The 18897-nt window shown below is 35.5% G+C and overlaps 1 protein-coding gene across 1 annotated transcript in view; it reads right to left on the bottom strand.

Annotated features, from left to right (window-relative positions):
• The window catches only part of LOC128861189 (cyclin-dependent kinase 14), a 209155-nt gene that overhangs the window by 51780 nt on the left and 138478 nt on the right, over positions 1-18897 (bottom strand). Inside the window, exons 6-7 of the mRNA XM_054099140.1 lie at positions 1364-1538; positions 1020-1281 (exon numbers count right to left, since the gene is read on the bottom strand). Coding sequence (XP_053955115.1) covers positions 1020-1281; positions 1364-1538 — 437 coding nt within the window. The remainder of the gene's footprint in view (positions 1-1019; positions 1282-1363; positions 1539-18897) is intronic.

Genomic DNA, 18897 nt, shown 5'->3' on the forward strand with positions numbered 1-18897 from the left:
TCTAATTAGAAATAGGTAAAATGGTGCGAATTGCGGAGTACTTCGCTGTAAATTTGCCTCAGCAGGAGCCCGCAAAAGCAGGACTCAAAGTTAATATTAAAAAGACGGAATCTATGCGTATCAAAACCAACAACGCGGCGTTATTTACAATTGGTGATGAAACCATTGAAGACGTTGACGGTTTTTGCTATTTGGGAAGTATGATCTCCATAGACGGTGGTGCAAAAAGTGCAAAAAATATGACCCTCCAGCAACATCACAGTTTGCACAAAGGTTAAAATTTTTAACGCTTGCGTTAAGTCCATGCTGCTGTACGGATCCGAAACTTGGCTGGTAACTTCGACAACAAACGTAAAGCTGCAAGCGTTTATAAACACGTGTCTGCGTAACATATTTAAGATATGTATGGTGGCCAAAAGTTATAACAAACGAGGAGCTCTGGAGAAGTACACACCAAAATAGCAGCAACAATGAAATAAAGGAAAGAAAATATGGATGGATAGGGCATAATCTGCGAAAGCCTTATAAGGAATCCGCAAAGAACGAGAAGAAGAGGCAGACCATTGATGGCTTGGCAAAAGACTATCCGCAATGAAACTGGCAAATCGTTTAATGAACTGAGATTTATGTCTAGAAATAGAAATGTTTGGAAAACTTTTAATGAATCCTTAAGCTCTTAAAGGAGTATAGAATAATATTATAATAATATGAATATCAATGAAAGCAAAAACTAATTTTTTTTTTTAATTTCTTACGTGAATACAAAATTTGTTGCTTGCTGAGACGTAAGATCCTTTCTTGCTAATTTACAGACTAAGCTATTAGACTAGGCTATTATACTAGACTTACTTTAACAAAGAAAAAAAATGTTTTCAGATTCATTCCGGCTTTACATAGGACTGAGTGTTTTTTAGCGTAATCATTTTTATCAGAACCCATAAACAATATACCACTGCACACGCACCCATAGTGCCAAATAACCTGTGACCACATCATTCTGCAACAAAATTCGAACTCACCTGGTGGACGGTACCATAACGTAACGACTTCATGCGAATACGTATGACTGGGAACACTTTTTGCACGCGCCAAACCGAAGTCCGCCAATTTCAATTCTCCACAATCGCTTATCAATAAATTTTGCGGCTTAACATCACGATGTAGAACGCGTCGCTTATGGCAGTAGGAGAGGCCGCGCAGCAATTGAAACAGAAATAAACGAACATTACGATGATCCAGACCGCCAGGGTGTTTCTCCATATACTGTGATAAGTCGGTATTCTGTGAAGTAAAGGGGGAAAAAATAAATAATTTGGAAAAAAAAAACACCACTACGTAAATAATTTTTGACAGCCCAACATACCACATATTCGAAAACGAACGTCAGCGTTTCCCTTGTGTGCACAATGTCATGCAACGTCACAATGTTTGAGTGTTTCAGTTCTTTCAGCAGCGAGGCTTCACGTATCGCCGTAAACGGGGCGCCCTCTTCCTCTTGCAGTCTAATTTCTTTTAATGCAACACGTTGATGTGTCAAACTGAAAACGAGAGAGAGAGAGGGGAAGTGTTAATTTACAAAAGTTAAGTTCGATGACGACAGATGAAAAAGTGAATTTAAAAAATTCAAAAAGAAAAATAATAATTTGTATATTTATTTAATAATTTTGCGATTTTTAAAAATCCTAGGAACAACATTTCAAAAAAGGTCTGCAAATTATTTATAAAAAGCTATCGAAAAAATTTATTCGTACACTTAATCAGTGCAGCAGTTAAAATTTCAAGTCAATCGGTAATAATTTGCTCAAGTTAGGAGTCCGGCCGACTAGAAACATTTATATTCGATTCAAAATGCTTTTGAACTTTTCTGAATGAAAAGGGCTTCGCAAAACTCAAAATGTAAAAATTTACACATTTTTTCCACACTTTTATTCTTTGAGTATATTATTTCTAAGTTATTAGGGCATATTTGCTGTTTGTATATTAGTTTAAACTAAGTTTTATCTCTACCCGAGCTTAGACTCGTCTAAATATACCTGCTGTGACAAGATTTCCGTAACAGTTTAGAAGATGTGATTGTGAAAAGAAAATTTCAACGCCGACGTTTCTTTCAGTATTTGGCCACCCTGAAACAGTCTATGATACAAAAATCTTAAGACTAAATTAGAGATTATTTGATAACAATAATTCAATTATGTTCCAAGAAAATTGATTGCTAAAAATATTCACTTCACTCGATGGCAGTTTTAAATGAAAATCAATTTTACTTCGACAGTTTTAGGCGTATTTCTGTGGAAGTCGATTGTGAAAATTCCCCATAGATTCAAAGTTATATGGTAGAAAATGTAACTGCCTGACGAGAGTTTGATGCGTTTGTACATCGTTTGAGGCAGCTGACCGTTACTACTCGTTTTTCTCGAAACTACTTTCTCCGGCACGGTTTGATAACTCGTATTTTTGATGCGGTTTTTTTTTAATATTCTAAAGTGTTTTCTCTATAGTCTGGCAAACCGGAGTTTTGATATTATTGTAAAAAAATTTTATAAACAAAATTAAAGTTCGACACTTATGACGTAGAACGCACACTTTTTTAAAATGTCGAAAATTACAAAATTTTTCGAAATTTAAAAATCCGGCTTGACACAATATGTTGTTGTTGTTGTTGAAGTGGTTGAGTATTTCCACTGAAATAATCCTATTTAGTGACCACCACCGCTTTGCTACCACCGTCCTCGTGTGATGGTGTATTTTTTATTTTATTTTTTTCTTCTTCTAAGTCAGATCCATTTAATGAGGTCCAAGTATAGCAGCAAATTCTTGATCTCGATGTCTGAGATCTCATTAATTTTCTGCAAGAAAGGATTACCAAAGGAGCGGAGTCGTGGAAAAGACTTTCCTTCGCCCCTTCCGCTTGACAGCTTCTACAGATAGGATTGAAGGGTAGGTTGAGTCCAGCTGCATTATCCCTTATTTTCTAATGGCCTGTAAGGGTTGCAGTGATGCATGAGATGTTTGGCCGAGAGCATCCTAACAGATCATTCGTCCTTTGGATTTTGTATGATGTCCATGTGTTTTTTGTTGTAATACATGTAGTTAATTGCTTCCATCTTCTTTCGGCTAAAGCATGATAGTGTGAAGCAATGGATGCTTTTAGTGTGTTCAGTGGGTGGAGACTGCCACCGCCTCTGCTATGTCTAGTGTCGAACCTTTTCTTGCTAGCTCATCCGCTATCTCATTACCCCGTATGTTCCTGTGACCGGGAACCTATATCAGAGTGATTTCAAGCCAATAACTAAGCAATTCCAGCTCCTCTCTACACTGTAAGACTAGTTTGGATGAAATGGAGTTGGAATCTAAGGCCTTTATAGCTGCTTGACTGTCTGAGAAGATAGCTACTCTTGCACCAACTTCCTTGTAGAGTTTCAGTGATTTGCATGATTCTCTGATCGCTCACAGTTCTGCCTAGAACACGCTGGCATAGTCAGGAAGACGAATTGACTGAGATAGGTTGAGTGGCTCCGAACGGAAGCCAGCTTCTACACCACAGTTCATCTTAGAACCATCGGTACAGATTTCGATGTCGTGAGTTCCAATCACCTTCCCTTTGCTCCATTCGGCTCTCGGTGGAAAACGTACCGTAAAGTCTTTCTTGAAGTTAAGGTCGGGAACAGTGTAGTCTGATCTGTTTTTGAGCAGCGCGGGTTCCTGTAGTGTGACCGTACGTCCTTGTTGTCCAGCTTCCTATGTCTCTGAGTCTCGCCGCGCTGTAAGTAGCGACTGTTTTAATGTGTAAATCTAATAGTAGCAGATGAGTTCGTACATTGAGCGTTTCAGTACCACTGGAGCTAAGCGCTCCTGTAGTTAAGATACACGCTGTTCTTTGACACACTATAACTACAACTTTATTTAACAAGAATTTTTTTACTTTTTACAGATCCAACAACAATTCAAGGAGAAATGATGCAGACCGTGGAGCAACTTTTTTTCATTGTACTTCTGGTCACGTGATTTTTTTATATACTAATTTTTATAAAGAAAAATTAAAACAAATTTTTGTATACAGTTTAAGTACTACTAATAAACAATATTTCAAATTTTTTATATTTATTTCTATTCTTATCCCTTCTAAAAACAATTTTTCTTTTAGCGCATTTTTGGCGCTGCTGGACCTATGTAATCCCTTAAGGGGTTATGTACCTTGTGTTGGACTAAAACTCGAAAAATTTTTTATGGCGTATTTTAAAAGTATTGTACATTATCTTAAAAATTTCAATTCAAAAATTCATAAAGATCGGAGCACTAGAACGAAAGTTACAGACCGTGCAAGCGCGTAAATTATCCATAAATGAAGTGCACGCAAAACTTTAGCCGCGATTATCTCGAAGTCGTGTTTTTTGAAAATTACCAAAAACTATTTGACCGATTTGCGTACAAGTTTTTTTTTTATTATTCGAAGTTACAATCTCGTGAATCTGAACGGTTCACTTTTTATAAATATTTGCATAGTTCGCTGAAATTAATTTTTTTTTTAATTTTTTCAACCCCTCAAAAATCGTTTTTATGGTGCGAAGCGGTTTTCATATCGAGATATCTTTTTTTTGGGTAAATAAACCGTTCAGATTCACAAAAAATTATTTTTCTCCTCATATAATTTTTTTGATTTTAGTTGAGCTACTCATGCGCTACCGTGGTAACCGCAAGCCTCTTCTAAAAAACGGCGTTTCGGGGGAGGGGCGATATCAACAATAAATAATAACATTTTTTAAAATAAAAACACCAAAATGTATTCTTCGAGAGTTACCCTTCAGTATGATATATGCCTCATTTGAATAAAAGTTCTAAAAAATATTTAAAAAAAATTATGACAATCGTCCATTTTTTCGGGCTCACAAGGTATACCTATAACCCCTTAAGTCTGTGTGATGAGAAAGAAATATGCTTGGAAATCTAGAAGTGGACATAGGGTAATTTTTTTTTTTTTGTATTAAGTTGTAATTTCTTCCTTAAACGCCAACTAATTCAATTATTCAAATCATGGTGCAGGGTTTTTAGGTATGCAGTTTTGTAACTCCTGTAATTTCAGTATAATAAAGGGCAAGTTTGAAGTTAAAATAAAATAAATAAATAATTGGCGGGTACACTAGGTATTTGGCCGAGCTCCTCCTCTTATATGTGGCGTACGTCTTGATGTTTTTCCACAAATGGAGGGACCTACAGGTTTTAAGGCTACTCTGAACGACAAATGGTTTTTTTATGAGAAGCTTTAACATGGCAGAAATAGACTTGGAGGTTTGCCAATGCCTGCCGAGGGGCGACCGCTATTAATACAGGGAAATTCGAACCGACGCACTTCCAAATGTTAGTCACGTATCAACCCTTTCGGCTGGGGCGACCGTTTTTCCATGCAATATTCAACATTTTCTTTCATATAAGCAAGATTTCGAAAGTCTTTTATACGGAAGAAAATGCGCAACTTCGGAAGTCAAAATATTGTAAAACATCAACACTATTTTTGAGTAACTTCAAACTTGCACATTATCATGTTCAAATTGAGTAAGCTACATACAATACTGTTTACCTAAAAAATTTCTACAAATTTTAAAATTGAAATTTTGGTAATTTTTTTTTTTTTTGTTCTGAATTTTTAACAAAGTTTTAAACTTTGATTTACTCAGTTTTTTTTTATTTAGCACAATAAATTATTATTATTATTATTATTTATAGGGGATATGTACAATATAACCCTAACTTAATTAGCACACTGGCTACCAGGGCCTTCAGTCGCACAATAAATATAATATTATGGATATTGTAGCTAGAAAAACTGAACGCAGACTTTTTCTGCCTAGTATCTATACAAGGCATCAGACGGACAAGCTATTCCACTAAACAACTTTCAGTTTATAGCTTTCCGCGTATATAATTAATAGTTATTCATGTTTTTTATGCAACTGACATTTAAGAAACCCTAAACACTATGCTACACCTAAAACCATTCATGCACCATAAACGAGAGAAGGGCGATTTTATGGCGCGTAAAGAATTCTATACAAATTTTAAAAGGCACTCAAAAACAAAATTATGCTACGCGCCACAAAACCACACAGTAGTAAATGATTTCAGTTGAAAGACTCGCAGGGAATTCGGAGAAGGTGCAGAAAGTAGGCGCAACATTGTAACAAATATTCAATGTCACATACCACACATACATATTGTACATACTTGCAACAAAGTAAGGCTGTGTAGCAAGACAGTCAGAAGGGTGCACAAGGAGGCAACTTGGCGAGAAACGGCGTGTAAGTGCTCATTAAGGCAGTGAAATAAGGATATACGAGTGCCTTACTTCACATTTGAATGCGCATTTTGGTGGCTCACAACAAATACTCACATAAAATGCTAGCTTCAGGAAAGGCGCCACGCTACATTTTACGACATTCACACCCGTAAAAGCAGCAAAGGTTGAACGTACATAAACGCCAACGCCATTCTGCGGGGGATCCGATAGAGGGCCACGCGCCAAGCTGCCGTTTAGCTTATCGGGACAAAACGTTTTCCGACGTTTTACAAAGAATCCATCGACATTAAGTGGAATCACGTGGAATATTTAAGCGAACTGACGAGACGTTTGTGCGGCTATCGCCTTGTCTGCGCTTGTTGCCTGTTCGCCAACTCACTTCACAGTTACGCTTGAATGGTTGTTTGTATCCATTGGCCTTCAATTCCACACTTACGATTTGATGCGATGTTTGTGCGAGTCTGAAGTGCCAAATTAGGTTATATTATATGACAAGGCGACATGTTCAACTATAAAGGTGGCGGGTAAAAATATACATAAGTGTCGGGTGTTTTTTTAAGAGCTTGAGAACTTAAAATTAATAATACGAAACAGAATGAATTGTTGAAATGAATTTTCATAAATCAAAAACAGATCAAAGAAACCAACGCAAGACTGAGTCTTGCCGAAGCCCTATGCTCGCAAGGGGAGGAAACAAGGGGAAAAAGGTAATTTCATAACACTTGAATATCATATCATATGTCCGACGCGGCTACGATTTACATGGTCCATTCGATCAGACCAACTTTTGACTACTTCTGAATCTGAATAATAAATCTAAATGGGCTCCATCAGCAAAAATTCGACGCAATTGATGGTCATTTGACTTCAATTCTTGCCCGCTCTGTATTTTATAGGCACTTGAGACAAGAACCTAACCCAAAAAAAATGTCCACGTACTCGAAGGTCAAAGGCCGACAAGTTGAGAAGGACGACGAATCGGCATGTCCGGCGATTTTAAAGACCCATATACTAGAATATGCGGTACCAACATGAGGTAGCAGAGGAAGAGGAAGGCCTAATCTACGTCGGAAAGATCAGGTGGAAAAGAACTTGGCTTCACTTGGTGAAGCGCCGGTTAGCATGAGAAAGAAACGACGGTTATTGAAAGAATGAAGAAGAATTTTACATAACTGCCTCGTTCGTTCTACGCTCGAATATGCATCTCTTTTATTTGGAATCCAATTTATGCCGTTCAAGCAAATAGAATGGGAAGGGTACCATGAAATTTTATTCGATTCGCTCTGCTACGAGTACCTCTTCACATCTCTGATCCACTACCACCCTACATACAGTGCTCGGTGCATGCAAATAAATCTGGGGTTCTTTGCCGATAGACGTACCCTTCAGTCTTTGATGTTATTTGCGTTTCTGTTGATTATCCCGCAGTGTTCTTAAACACCCATTTAACGTGAAAGCAGTCAAATCAAACTACTATAACTTTGTTCCTATTACGAGGGCTTTTACTGAATTAAATAGTACCTACAGACTACTCGACCTAGGTTTAGCAATGCCAAGATTGCCTTTCCATTCGTGAATTGCATCTCACCCTTCATAATACCTTTCCTTTGTTCTAAAATTCTTATAAAAATAAAATAAAATACACACTTCACTCAATGAACTTTGCGAATAGATTTTTTTTTTAAGTAAATTTCCACAATTTGGAAGCTTTGTTCTGATGTTAAACGATTCATGATGACTTGACAAGCCTTACTAAAATTTCAACAGAGTTTACCATTTTCAGCAGCTGCCAAACCATAGTTATCGATGTCGATATTTTTCATGCAGCTAAAAAACACCCAATACAACCACAGAAAATCGAAAAGCAGCAGAAAGGTGAAGTATACAGAAAAAAATAAAGAGAAAACGCAGGCGGCTAAAAAGTTAATAAAAATAGTTAAGTTTAAATAATTAAATATCAGGCCATTTCCTGTAAGGAAAACTTGAACTCGTGGATCAAAAAAATGAAGCATAACTTGCAACTTGTCTGTGGATGTTAAAAAATATGGAAATTAACAGCATTTGAAAGGTTCAATTAATAGTAATAATAAGGGGCACTTAACAAGACGCGTCTAGATATTGTCTTAAAATAAAACTTGAACAAATTTAGATTCTTTTAGTTTTCACAATTTTTTATTCAAACTACGGCTCTTAAGGGGGCCCGATTGATTGATTCTTTTCAATACTTCGAAAGTATAGTATCTTAAGAATATACCGTGAAATTTTCATACGGAAATTCCCAATATTACAGTTCCCAAAGCACATTAACTAGGTAGAAAGCGGTCCTATACTTCAAACTTTCAACTCATTTATGTCGAAACGACTTTTTTCGACACAGAGGGTATGCAAAAAAAACATTCAACCGAATCACTTGAAATATGAATATGTTGTTCACAACATGTATGGCTATTGTCGGAACTAGAATCAAAATTTTATTTATATAATTTCCTATTTTTTACATTAAAAACTATTGAAAAAGAACCGATTTTACGAACTTTTTTTTCAAAAGTGCACCATGTTGACAATTTTTAATTTTTTCGATTTTTCTAATTCCAACCATAACTGCACTCTTTCTGATTAAGAATCTTCTTGAATTTTGTATTTCAGATAAGTAGAAGTCTCGAAATCACCTACGCCGTTCGGGTGCGATTTTTCGAGAGGGTCATCTTCAGCGGCATTTTTATAATAATAAATATTGTTTTTAAAATAAAAAAACAACTTTTGTTTGTATGCTCAATAGATTTATATAAACACAGTGGGAGTAATTGAGACTACCGCCGGTGTATAGCCTTCATATGCTTACAGGAGAATAACCTGGACGCAGGTACCTGTTGTGTCTTCGGACATACCAGATGTCGGCTCTACCCAGATGTTATACTTTTGTGGTCCCAGGGTAGAATTAGCCGAAGTGGGAGGATTGTTATAGTATTAGGCACCTTTGAGCTATTTCTGACATTTTGGTTTAAACCGACTCAAAAACAAAATGGATGCCTCATCGGATGTTGTCATCGGACAGGCATTATGAGAGCCTTATACTCGTAAAGTATTAGTTTTGTTCGTCAAGAGGGGACTTTACAACGCAATTCGCGTACTTAGCCCAAAGTAGCACCTGTTAGCAAGAGAGATTCTGTCTTAGATTTCAAGACTGTCATTGTTATTGGTATTAATGCTGGTTCCTAAATAAATAGATAAACGAACTCATAACTGTTAACAGTGACATGGGTGCCGCTACGCGAGTGCGCCGACTGTATCTTTGACGACAGAAGATACCTACTTTGTCCTTTTGTTCTCGTTCACAACCAGACCCATTCGCTTTACTTCTTTATCCAGTTTGGAAAAGGCAGAACTAACAGTGCCGTTTTTAAGGTCGATGATAGTCAGTATCATTGGCATACGCCAGCAATGGCACCATTTAGTAAAGTTAATCGACCGGGAAACTTAGATCGCACTAATGCAAGGTTTACTCATGCTGTGTGACCTATAGCTCTATCCTGTTGAGCATAAAACGCGTCTACGGCTATTCCTTCAAGCGCAGGTCCACTTCAATCAGTTGTCTGTCGCGAAGTTCATTGACAGTCACAGCTCTTTCAGTTTCATCTCCGAAGCAAAATGGACTAATTATTCCATCAGCCCAAAATGTCCATTTTAGTGGAAGTACTGATTTTTTTAGTGAAATTACCCGAGGGTTTTCCTTTCGCCAGATGCGGTAATTTTGTTTGTTTGCGGTAATTTTGTTTGCAGTGTAAAGTAAGCCTCAGCACTAAAGATGGTTTGAGATATGTTGGTATTGAAGATCGACAATTTTCATAATAAGTTTCAATATTTTCACGGGATGTTCTGTGGCATAAAATTGTACATCTGTCTACTTGACAAACCTCAAAGATATCATAAAAACAGGTACCATATAGGCATTATTTACTACTCACATCCGGGCGTCATTTTTGAAAGACCTTATAGTATTTCAAAAGAAAAAAATATGTGAAAATATGATACAGAAACTTCGTTTTATTTATAAAAAAAATTTTTTTTTTAGTGGAGTAGAAGTTGTATGTATCCCAGTTATGAACGACAAAAAGATTGCCAGTGGCATAGTTACTCATGAACTTATTAAAGTTTTCACACATTCTTACACTCGTATAATCTCTGTTGCCATGTGTGAAAAGTTGTCCCAAGAAAAATTAATGGGAGCATCAGGTGTGGCAGCCAATCAGAATGACTAACTAACTAACTAAATGACTGATGGGATGTCTGCACGACGTGATGAGCTACTTGTCGATTTCTCGAAGGTGAAGGAAATAACAAAGTTAAAATTTGCAATATGACGCAAGTGAAAGCGAAAAAAACCGGAAAACACGGAAACAATGAGAAACTGGGCCACTGACATTGACAGGTTGTAGTACAGGCATGGACACTAGTAGAGGGTAAAGGAAAGTCAACAATGAAAATGCGAGCAAAAAGTATTTGAATCCGTGTCAACAACGAGTCGAGGCATGGCTATAGCGCCAGCAAGAACAGCAGCTGCAGGCATAAAAGGCGTCCAACACCCACTGATGCTAATGCTAGAATAACTTGTTTGTGTTGTTTTTTTTTTTCTTGTTTTTGCTTTTCAAAATGTACCCCGGTATACATATATGGTAGTGTACCCTTTAAAATGCTTCTCAATAAAGCAGAGAAGTTGCACTTGCTGGCGCCGAAGTGGCACTGCTGTAAGAGGCGTCATTGCACGCTACTCATCAATCACTTGAGCCTACATATATTGAAGTGGATGTGGCTATGGATGAACGAGTCTTAGACAAAGAGCTGAATAAACAAGTAAAACTCATAGAAAGTGAAAAAAAGAAGTTGCAAGAAAAATTACAATGAAATAAATTGATGCTGAGAGGTAATGAGCTTCAAGGACGAAAAGTGATTACAAGACTTACTAAGTATCGTCCTCAAGCTAAGTTGTAAAGCGAAATCAAAGCTTGTGTTTCCACATCAACTTAACAAGTATAAAATAATATTTTCTTATTATTTGAAGCACAAGTGCGCATATGCAACATGATGAAGCTATGGGTGGCGCCACTGCGCTTATGTGAATATATAATATTATGCCTCCACTCGTACTCGTGCGAAGCGCCCGCATATTTGTTGCATTGGAGACATGAGCTGATGGTACGTGATCGGCGTGCCCACTCAAATGTCTGTGAGTCTAATCATATCGGTTTTCTACAAAATAATGTCAATACGCCAGGCCGCCTGAGTGGGTTAAAGTGTGCCGCCGTTTGTTTGTGCGCCGATAAGAGTCGTGCATTTAGTGGTTACTAAGCGAGAAATGAATTTAGATATTTTTATAAGATGATGTAAGACAAAATAAATCTGACTATTTATGGGTGTCATACACAAGCAAGCAAGCATTAACATATGTATGTATGTATCATATTATGGTGCCTCACGAATAAAAAAACTGTGATTTTTCCACTGAAATTATAAAATATATTGTATCATACGACTTCCGCCACAATATTTCGGAACGGTATTAAATTTACATGAGCTGGACCGATTTATAAATAAAATTAGTTTCTAAAAATATTGTTTTCTAAAAACACACTTCAGATGATAGAAGAGTTGAAGTTTAAAAGACCTGCATAAAAATAAAAATAAAATGTATGAACGGCACAGCAGTGTATTAAAATAAAGGGTGATCAGATTGGAGGTACTTTTTCCAATAGGACGTTTTTGACAGATCACGTGGTACTACAGGGTTGCCAATATTCGACGGACCCATCTGGCAACCCTGTATCTTTTGACAGAGACGTCAGATCGCTTAATGACACACCGCGTTGGAAGCGTCAGACCAAGCAGATTTCTACCATGGAACAGTACACGCCACGCGAGCGTTCCCAAATTGTTGAAATTTACATTCAAGAAAAGAAGCCAATTGTGAAAACTCAACGTACGTATAAAAAATTAAATAATGTGAAAAGTGCGCCTTCTAAGAAAACCATTAAACGTTTGTACGAAAGGTTTTCGACTGGTGATGCTCTTTCTAATCCAAAGAGGCCAAATTGCTCTTGTACGGGCCAGTGTTGAGACGTCGCCAAGGACATCCCAAAATCGCCGTTCTCAGCAGTTGGGCATTGCTCGGACCACTTTACAACGAATTATCTGCATTGATTTGCATTTATTCCCGTATAAGATTCAATTGACGCAAAGATTATTGCCTGCGGACAAGCCTCGTCGATTGGAATGGGCCCAAAGAGTCATCGAAATCCGTCGGGTCTGTCGAATATGCGCAAACCTGTACTGTTAAACTAAATACGAGGTGGATTAAATAAGTTCCATCACATTTTGTGTAAAATATGGAATTAAGTGCTCAAAAACACTTGAAATGTTGACAGTGGCACACGGTGAGGGTACTCTGAGTCAAAAAATGTTTACAGTGGTACGAGCTTTTCACAGTTGATCGAGAAGTTGTGAATGACGACGCTCGCTCTGGATGCCTCAGCACATCAACAACCGATGAAAATGATGAGAAAGTGTAGAAAACTGTTATGGAGAATCGTCAAATCACAATTTGAGAAGTTGCTGAGCATGTCGGCACATCGGCATATCAGTTGCCATGCAATCTTTTCGGAATTGCTGAATTTCACCAAAACAACGTCGCATGAGCATCGCTCAGGAATTGCTGAATAACGTCAACGATAACCCAGATTTGCTTAAAAGGGAAATAACTGATAACGAATCATGGGTATATGGGTATGACATCGACACCAAAGCCCAATCGTCCCAATGGAAGAGTCCAGGAGAGTCAAGCGTCGATAGCAGAAAATCGCCGAACACGCAAAAAACTTGTCTTATTTATGACTCTCACAAGCAAACTAAAAAACTTATTAAAGCCGTGAACATATCTTCGAGATGAGAGTACCAACATAAGAAACTAATAATAATCCAAAGTCGAATGTAGGTAGCCCCCGAATTTTGAAAATTTTCCTTCCTCGTACATAATTTTTTAGTATTCATAGATATTTCATCATGGAAAAACCTACGCCTCAACACGTTTACAAATCGTACAAAAGCATTACGAAAATCGACGATTTGTGAAAAGTGTTCATCGCGTGCTCAGTTGTTTTCTTTTTGCTCGGGATTAATACCTTTTTAGAAAAATGATTTTTTATTTTATTTTTATACTGAACTTTCCAATTCTGCGTAAGATCGAATAGTTTTCTTTCATTCCGACAATTCCGAGCGAAAAGCTTTGAAAATAAATGTTTTATTCCTAGAAAACTTTTCGGTTCCTCTTCGACAGTGGAAATTATTGGAAAAAAAATGTAAGCAATACAAATATGGAGCTGAGTGATGATATATTGGTACGAATTTTATTACGTTAAAATCCAAATAAATCTCTCGCAATAATTTCTTTGAATTCGATCGCTAGATTGCCAAATAAAAGCCACAAATTAATGACAGCACAACTTGCTTTACTTTATTTCCAACACTTAACAGCTTTACTTACGTACAGGCTCACCTTACGACGGAATTAATATACTTCATTACTTCTTGTTTACTCGCTTACACGCTCAATCTACGACTGAATACCCTATGCCCATGCACCTCTGCTTATTTACTCCTATAAGTACATGTGCTTAATAACTATCGTAATTTCTAGATCTGGTACAAGTTGCCAGATTCTTGCGAATCCTATCCTGCCATCTGCTGTTGTCGCCACCAAGGCGGATTCATGTTTTGTTTTGGCATCTCATTCACTCGCTATTGCCGGTTCGTGAAGTTTCCCGTTCGCAACAATATGTAAATCTCTCTATCTCCGCGGCGTATATTCGTTTCTAATTTTCTTGTTTCCATAAGAAACGCTCTAGTTTTACACACTCCAAACAAATTGAAGACTGTAAATTACAAATTTGATTTGATGGCTTTATTAAACAACCAGGTAGGCTTTACAAATTATTGGTTTCAACGCAGAGGCAAAATAAGTTCATAATCCGCAAGATCTAGGAAGACAACACTAACTAACTTTCCATATGACACGGTATAACTTCTGTTCAAAAACCCTCTAGCACTTCTTAAACAAATCTACACTGAAATATGGTCAGCAACTGGTATATCTATCAGACAAGCCAAAATACATATGTATAACGAGAACTAAATCGTCAGTGACGAATAATTTTACTTATTTGCAAACTACTATAGCTAATGAGTCATCCTCAACAAATATAATTGACAGTTCTTGAATAAAAAATAAGGAAGAGAAAACTGCTGGAGTTCACATCACAGACAGCAAACACCCTTGACAAAAACTAACCGTTTGAATTTAGTCGAAAAAGAAAATCGTATTTAATTATTTTAAAATAATGCTAAGCTCTACTTTATGAGATACTGCTCTCATTTTATTAGAAAAATCGCTGCTAGAGAGCATTTACCATATTCTCGTACATATGGTATGTATGCAAGAATGATAGAAACAAGATTGCGCCTATCAGAGCGTACGTGACGTCACGTTTGCTGAGTTGTGCTGTATTGCCAACCATTTGCTCTTCGCAATAAATTTAGTGCTTCTTTATACCGAAAATGCGAAAATTTTGAAGTTTCGTGTTTGTTTCTTTTTGCGTTTAATTTAAAGCTACCGAAACTGTAAGTTAAAAAAAACTGTATTATTAAAGAAAGAATGTTATAAAAGGTCACTCTGAGAAGGTTTTAGTGCTAATGAAAATTAGTTGATTCTTATAAAATTTAGTATTTTGAAAAAATGGTGGGGAAAATCTTAAATATTTTGCAAATCATATTAAATTGTTCAACCAAGTCGTGGATCTGCACATTTTATAGTGTCTAATATTGTTGCACAGCCGCTGATAAGATTGAACAATGTGTGAATGTGGATTTTAATAGTGCTGATGGAGTTGCGCCAGGAGAAGTGCCTTGAACGGATGGTGCCACTGGATGGATGGCGGAGGCAGTGTACTCAGTCCGTGGATCGGTGCTCAGTTACTATTCCTATAGATATTTTAAAACATTTAACTTTAATTTAATGAAATATTATAAACATATGTATGTATGCTTTATTGAGGTTCTTACTAGCACAATTTTTCACTGCACATTTCATGTTTTCATATTTCTCACTTATACGAGTACACTTTCACGAATTATCTTATTTTTGCGTAAATATTCACTAAAACGTTTTTTACCGTTTCTTCTTATTAACGCACATTTCAAAGAAGAAACGAATATTCATAAACATCAACAATAACCGCAATCATGGGCAATGTGACCAGATCTCTGAGAAGACTTTAGTGCTAATGAAAATTTTTTTACTCTTATAAAATTTGATAATTTGAAAGTGCAAATTTAATTTTTGGCTCCATTTAAGGTTATGCAAAAATATTAAATGCCCCTCTCTCAACTCTTCTTAAGATTGAAAGCCTTTTTACACATTTTAAAAAGCCTTTGAATATTTATTGAATGCGAATTAAAACCATAGAGGTGTAATCGTTTCTTCCGGTCATCAATCCTTAGTGAGACATAGGGCATTAAGAGTTATATTCATTATAAAAATTAACAACAAAATACCAGAAAATACTAAAGAAACCATACTGACATTTTTACAAAGAGAGTACCTTATCTAGTTACATAACTTCAAATATAGCAAAAAAGTCGTTCCCTTAACAAAAGAGTCTCGATTAAAAAAAACCTCATAAATTAAATTGTACATAAGCTTGACACATTTATTTAAAAAAACGCACATTTTAAAGACAATTTGTCTCGCATACAAAGTTCTTTAAGTGATTCAATAAAAATTTGTTGGTTTATTTTCTTTGAATAGGCATTTTAATGCGTTTTTATATCCAAAGCTAGGCAACACTGCAGTAGCGAGAGAGAAATTTGACTGCCGAAAGCAGAAGAACACCAACAACACCTGCACTCGCGGGCAATGCCACCAGATGTTAAAAAAAAGTAAAGCTAAATAAAACTGTGTGAATTGTTTAAATAATTATTAAAAAATGTATATTTTACAAAATTATAAACATGACATTTTAATTAGAACAACTAGAAAAATGTCATGAAGAAAGAACTAAAACTCCGAGACACAAAATAATAAAAATAACAAAAAAAAAATGATAAATCGAGTTACGAAAATGGTAATCTGGCCATACTGGAGCTAAAATCACGTAACTAGTTGTCAAATTCGCTGAGCGCAAAGTAACGGGACCACGATGGGCGCCATCTCATTATTCTTTGCATCATGGTATGTATGTATGTAATATTCATGCAAACGAATCAGTTTGAGAGCAATAATTTTTGCTTATTCACTAACAAGGCAATTTCAATGATACTTCATCAAGAGCAAAAAGAGTTTGAACTCAACAAATAGTAGCTCTTATTTTGCATTATTGAGCTTGTGGGCAAATACAACTCCCTCACTTGTTAACAAGCAAATAAAACAATAAAAATTATGTAAACTCTTTGCGTAAGCAGAAGATAAAAAATATACCATTGTGTGTACGATAATGAGTTGTCGGAAGTGGAAAACGAAACGAATGAGAATATGAAGAGCGGAAAGGAAACAGCAACCCAAATCAAATCATTCATTGTAAATTCTCGGCAGCCGTAATTGCGGTAGAGAATAACAGAGAAAGAAGTAGAGTGGCAGATGGCTAGCAAGGTGGATGGCCAGGACAAAGACAAGTCGAGCAAATTAACTGGAGCAATGATGAATTTGTTCGTTCATGAGGGAAAATAATAAAGACGGGAGGAAGTAAATAGCAGTGACATGATTGCAAAGCAGGAAAAGAAATAAAAAGAAAAAATTATGATAATTCTAAAGCAAAAAGAAAAACTAAAAGAAGAGCTATGAAAAGAAACTACAACAGCAAAAAAAAAACCAAACTAAAACAAAAAGTCATGAAAGTTAGAATTGCTGAAGTGAAAAAGTTGATTCCGTTTTTATAAGTAGTTGACATAAAAAGCAAATTTCATGCAAATATTGCGTAAACTCAAGTGGGCTGCATGAAATTTGAGAGCCGAAATGGAGGTGCAGCACAAATTGACCGTAATTTAAATTTTCGGGAAAAAAACATGACGTAACCTAATTGGGGTGCTGGTAAAAAATGCATTTTGAAATTGAAGTGAGAGTCCTGCAAGTACTTAATAGCTTAAACGACATTTAAAGTAAGTGCATAAATCAAATTAATGTAGACACATTTTTTAAATAAAGTCAAGTTGATTTGACTGACATATTCAAGTATCTACTAGGCATAAGGCTTTCACACTAAGTCGAAGAAAACGTACAGCCTATTACTGGGGGTTGACAATTTTTTAAATGGCTGACGGATGTCATTTAGCGTAGATTTGGCACTAAGAAGTAATGATTGAAGGCATTGACACTTTGTTATCTCCTACCTTTTCCTAACACTGCAGTTGGTACTGCCCTGAAAACCAAAGAGAAAAAACGTAATGCTCAAAGAACAATAAATGTGGGCATACAACTGATAATGAATGATAGCTAGGAACCTTCATAAAACGCTCACCCTGATTTGACGGCAAAATAAAGTGAGGCATTTTTCACATCCTTTTGTGCTAGCAAATATAGAAAAATAGAGATAATAAATTTCACAAGGAAAATCATAGATGGGGTGTAAATTTGTGGAAAAGCCTGGCCAACAGCGGCATATTTATTGTTGCTCTCAATTTAATATTTTATGGCCATCCGTCATATGAGCTAAAATGTTAACTGACATTAGATGAAGGCAGCCAGTAGTGGTTATTTATTGAGGTGTCAATCATTCGGCCACAACAAAAATGTAATACATACAGTTATGTTCAGGAGATGAGTAACACGGAGTTAAAAAACAAATAAAATGAAATACTAAATTAAAATTACGAAAAAAAAATCACAATAAACAAAAGCAAATGAAAAAAATAACAAAATTACTAGAATAAAGTACAACTAAAATGAAGGGGGTGAAAAAAATGATTTACTAAAAAAATAATAAATAGAATAAAGATTAAATAAAATAAAAACGAAATAAGGAATAAAAACTAAAATAATAAAAATTAATATGAAATAAGCCAACTAAAAATTAAGGAAAAAATTGAAATATTGAAATTGAAAACGTAAATAAAAACAGTAAAAATAAAATAAAAAACTAAAACAAAATACACTGAAACGAAGGCAGAAAAATTATAAAAAATTAGGTAAAATAAGTTAAAAAATACATAAATAAAAATGACATGAAATAAATAAAATGAAACGAGATAATAAAAATAAAAAGTTAAAATAGGTAAACCAAAATTAAGAAAAATTAAATAAAAAAACGTAAACTGAAAATAATAAAACAAAAACAAAACAAACTGAAACGGAGGAAGAAAAAATATAAAGAAATGACGTAAATTAAGATAAAAAATAATTTATTATTAACTGAAACAAAGAAAAATAAAATTAAGATAAAACCAAAATTAAAAATAAAATAAAGCAAATCAAAACTACGAAAAACAAAACAATAAAAAAAATGAAATAAAAAATTAGATAAAAATAAAATAAAAATCTCAAACGAAGAAAGAAAAAATAAAATAAA

The sequence above is a fragment of the Anastrepha ludens genome, chromosome 4, assembly GCF_028408465.1.
Source record: "Anastrepha ludens isolate Willacy chromosome 4, idAnaLude1.1, whole genome shotgun sequence".
Lineage (NCBI taxonomy): Eukaryota > Metazoa > Arthropoda > Insecta > Diptera > Tephritidae > Anastrepha > Anastrepha ludens.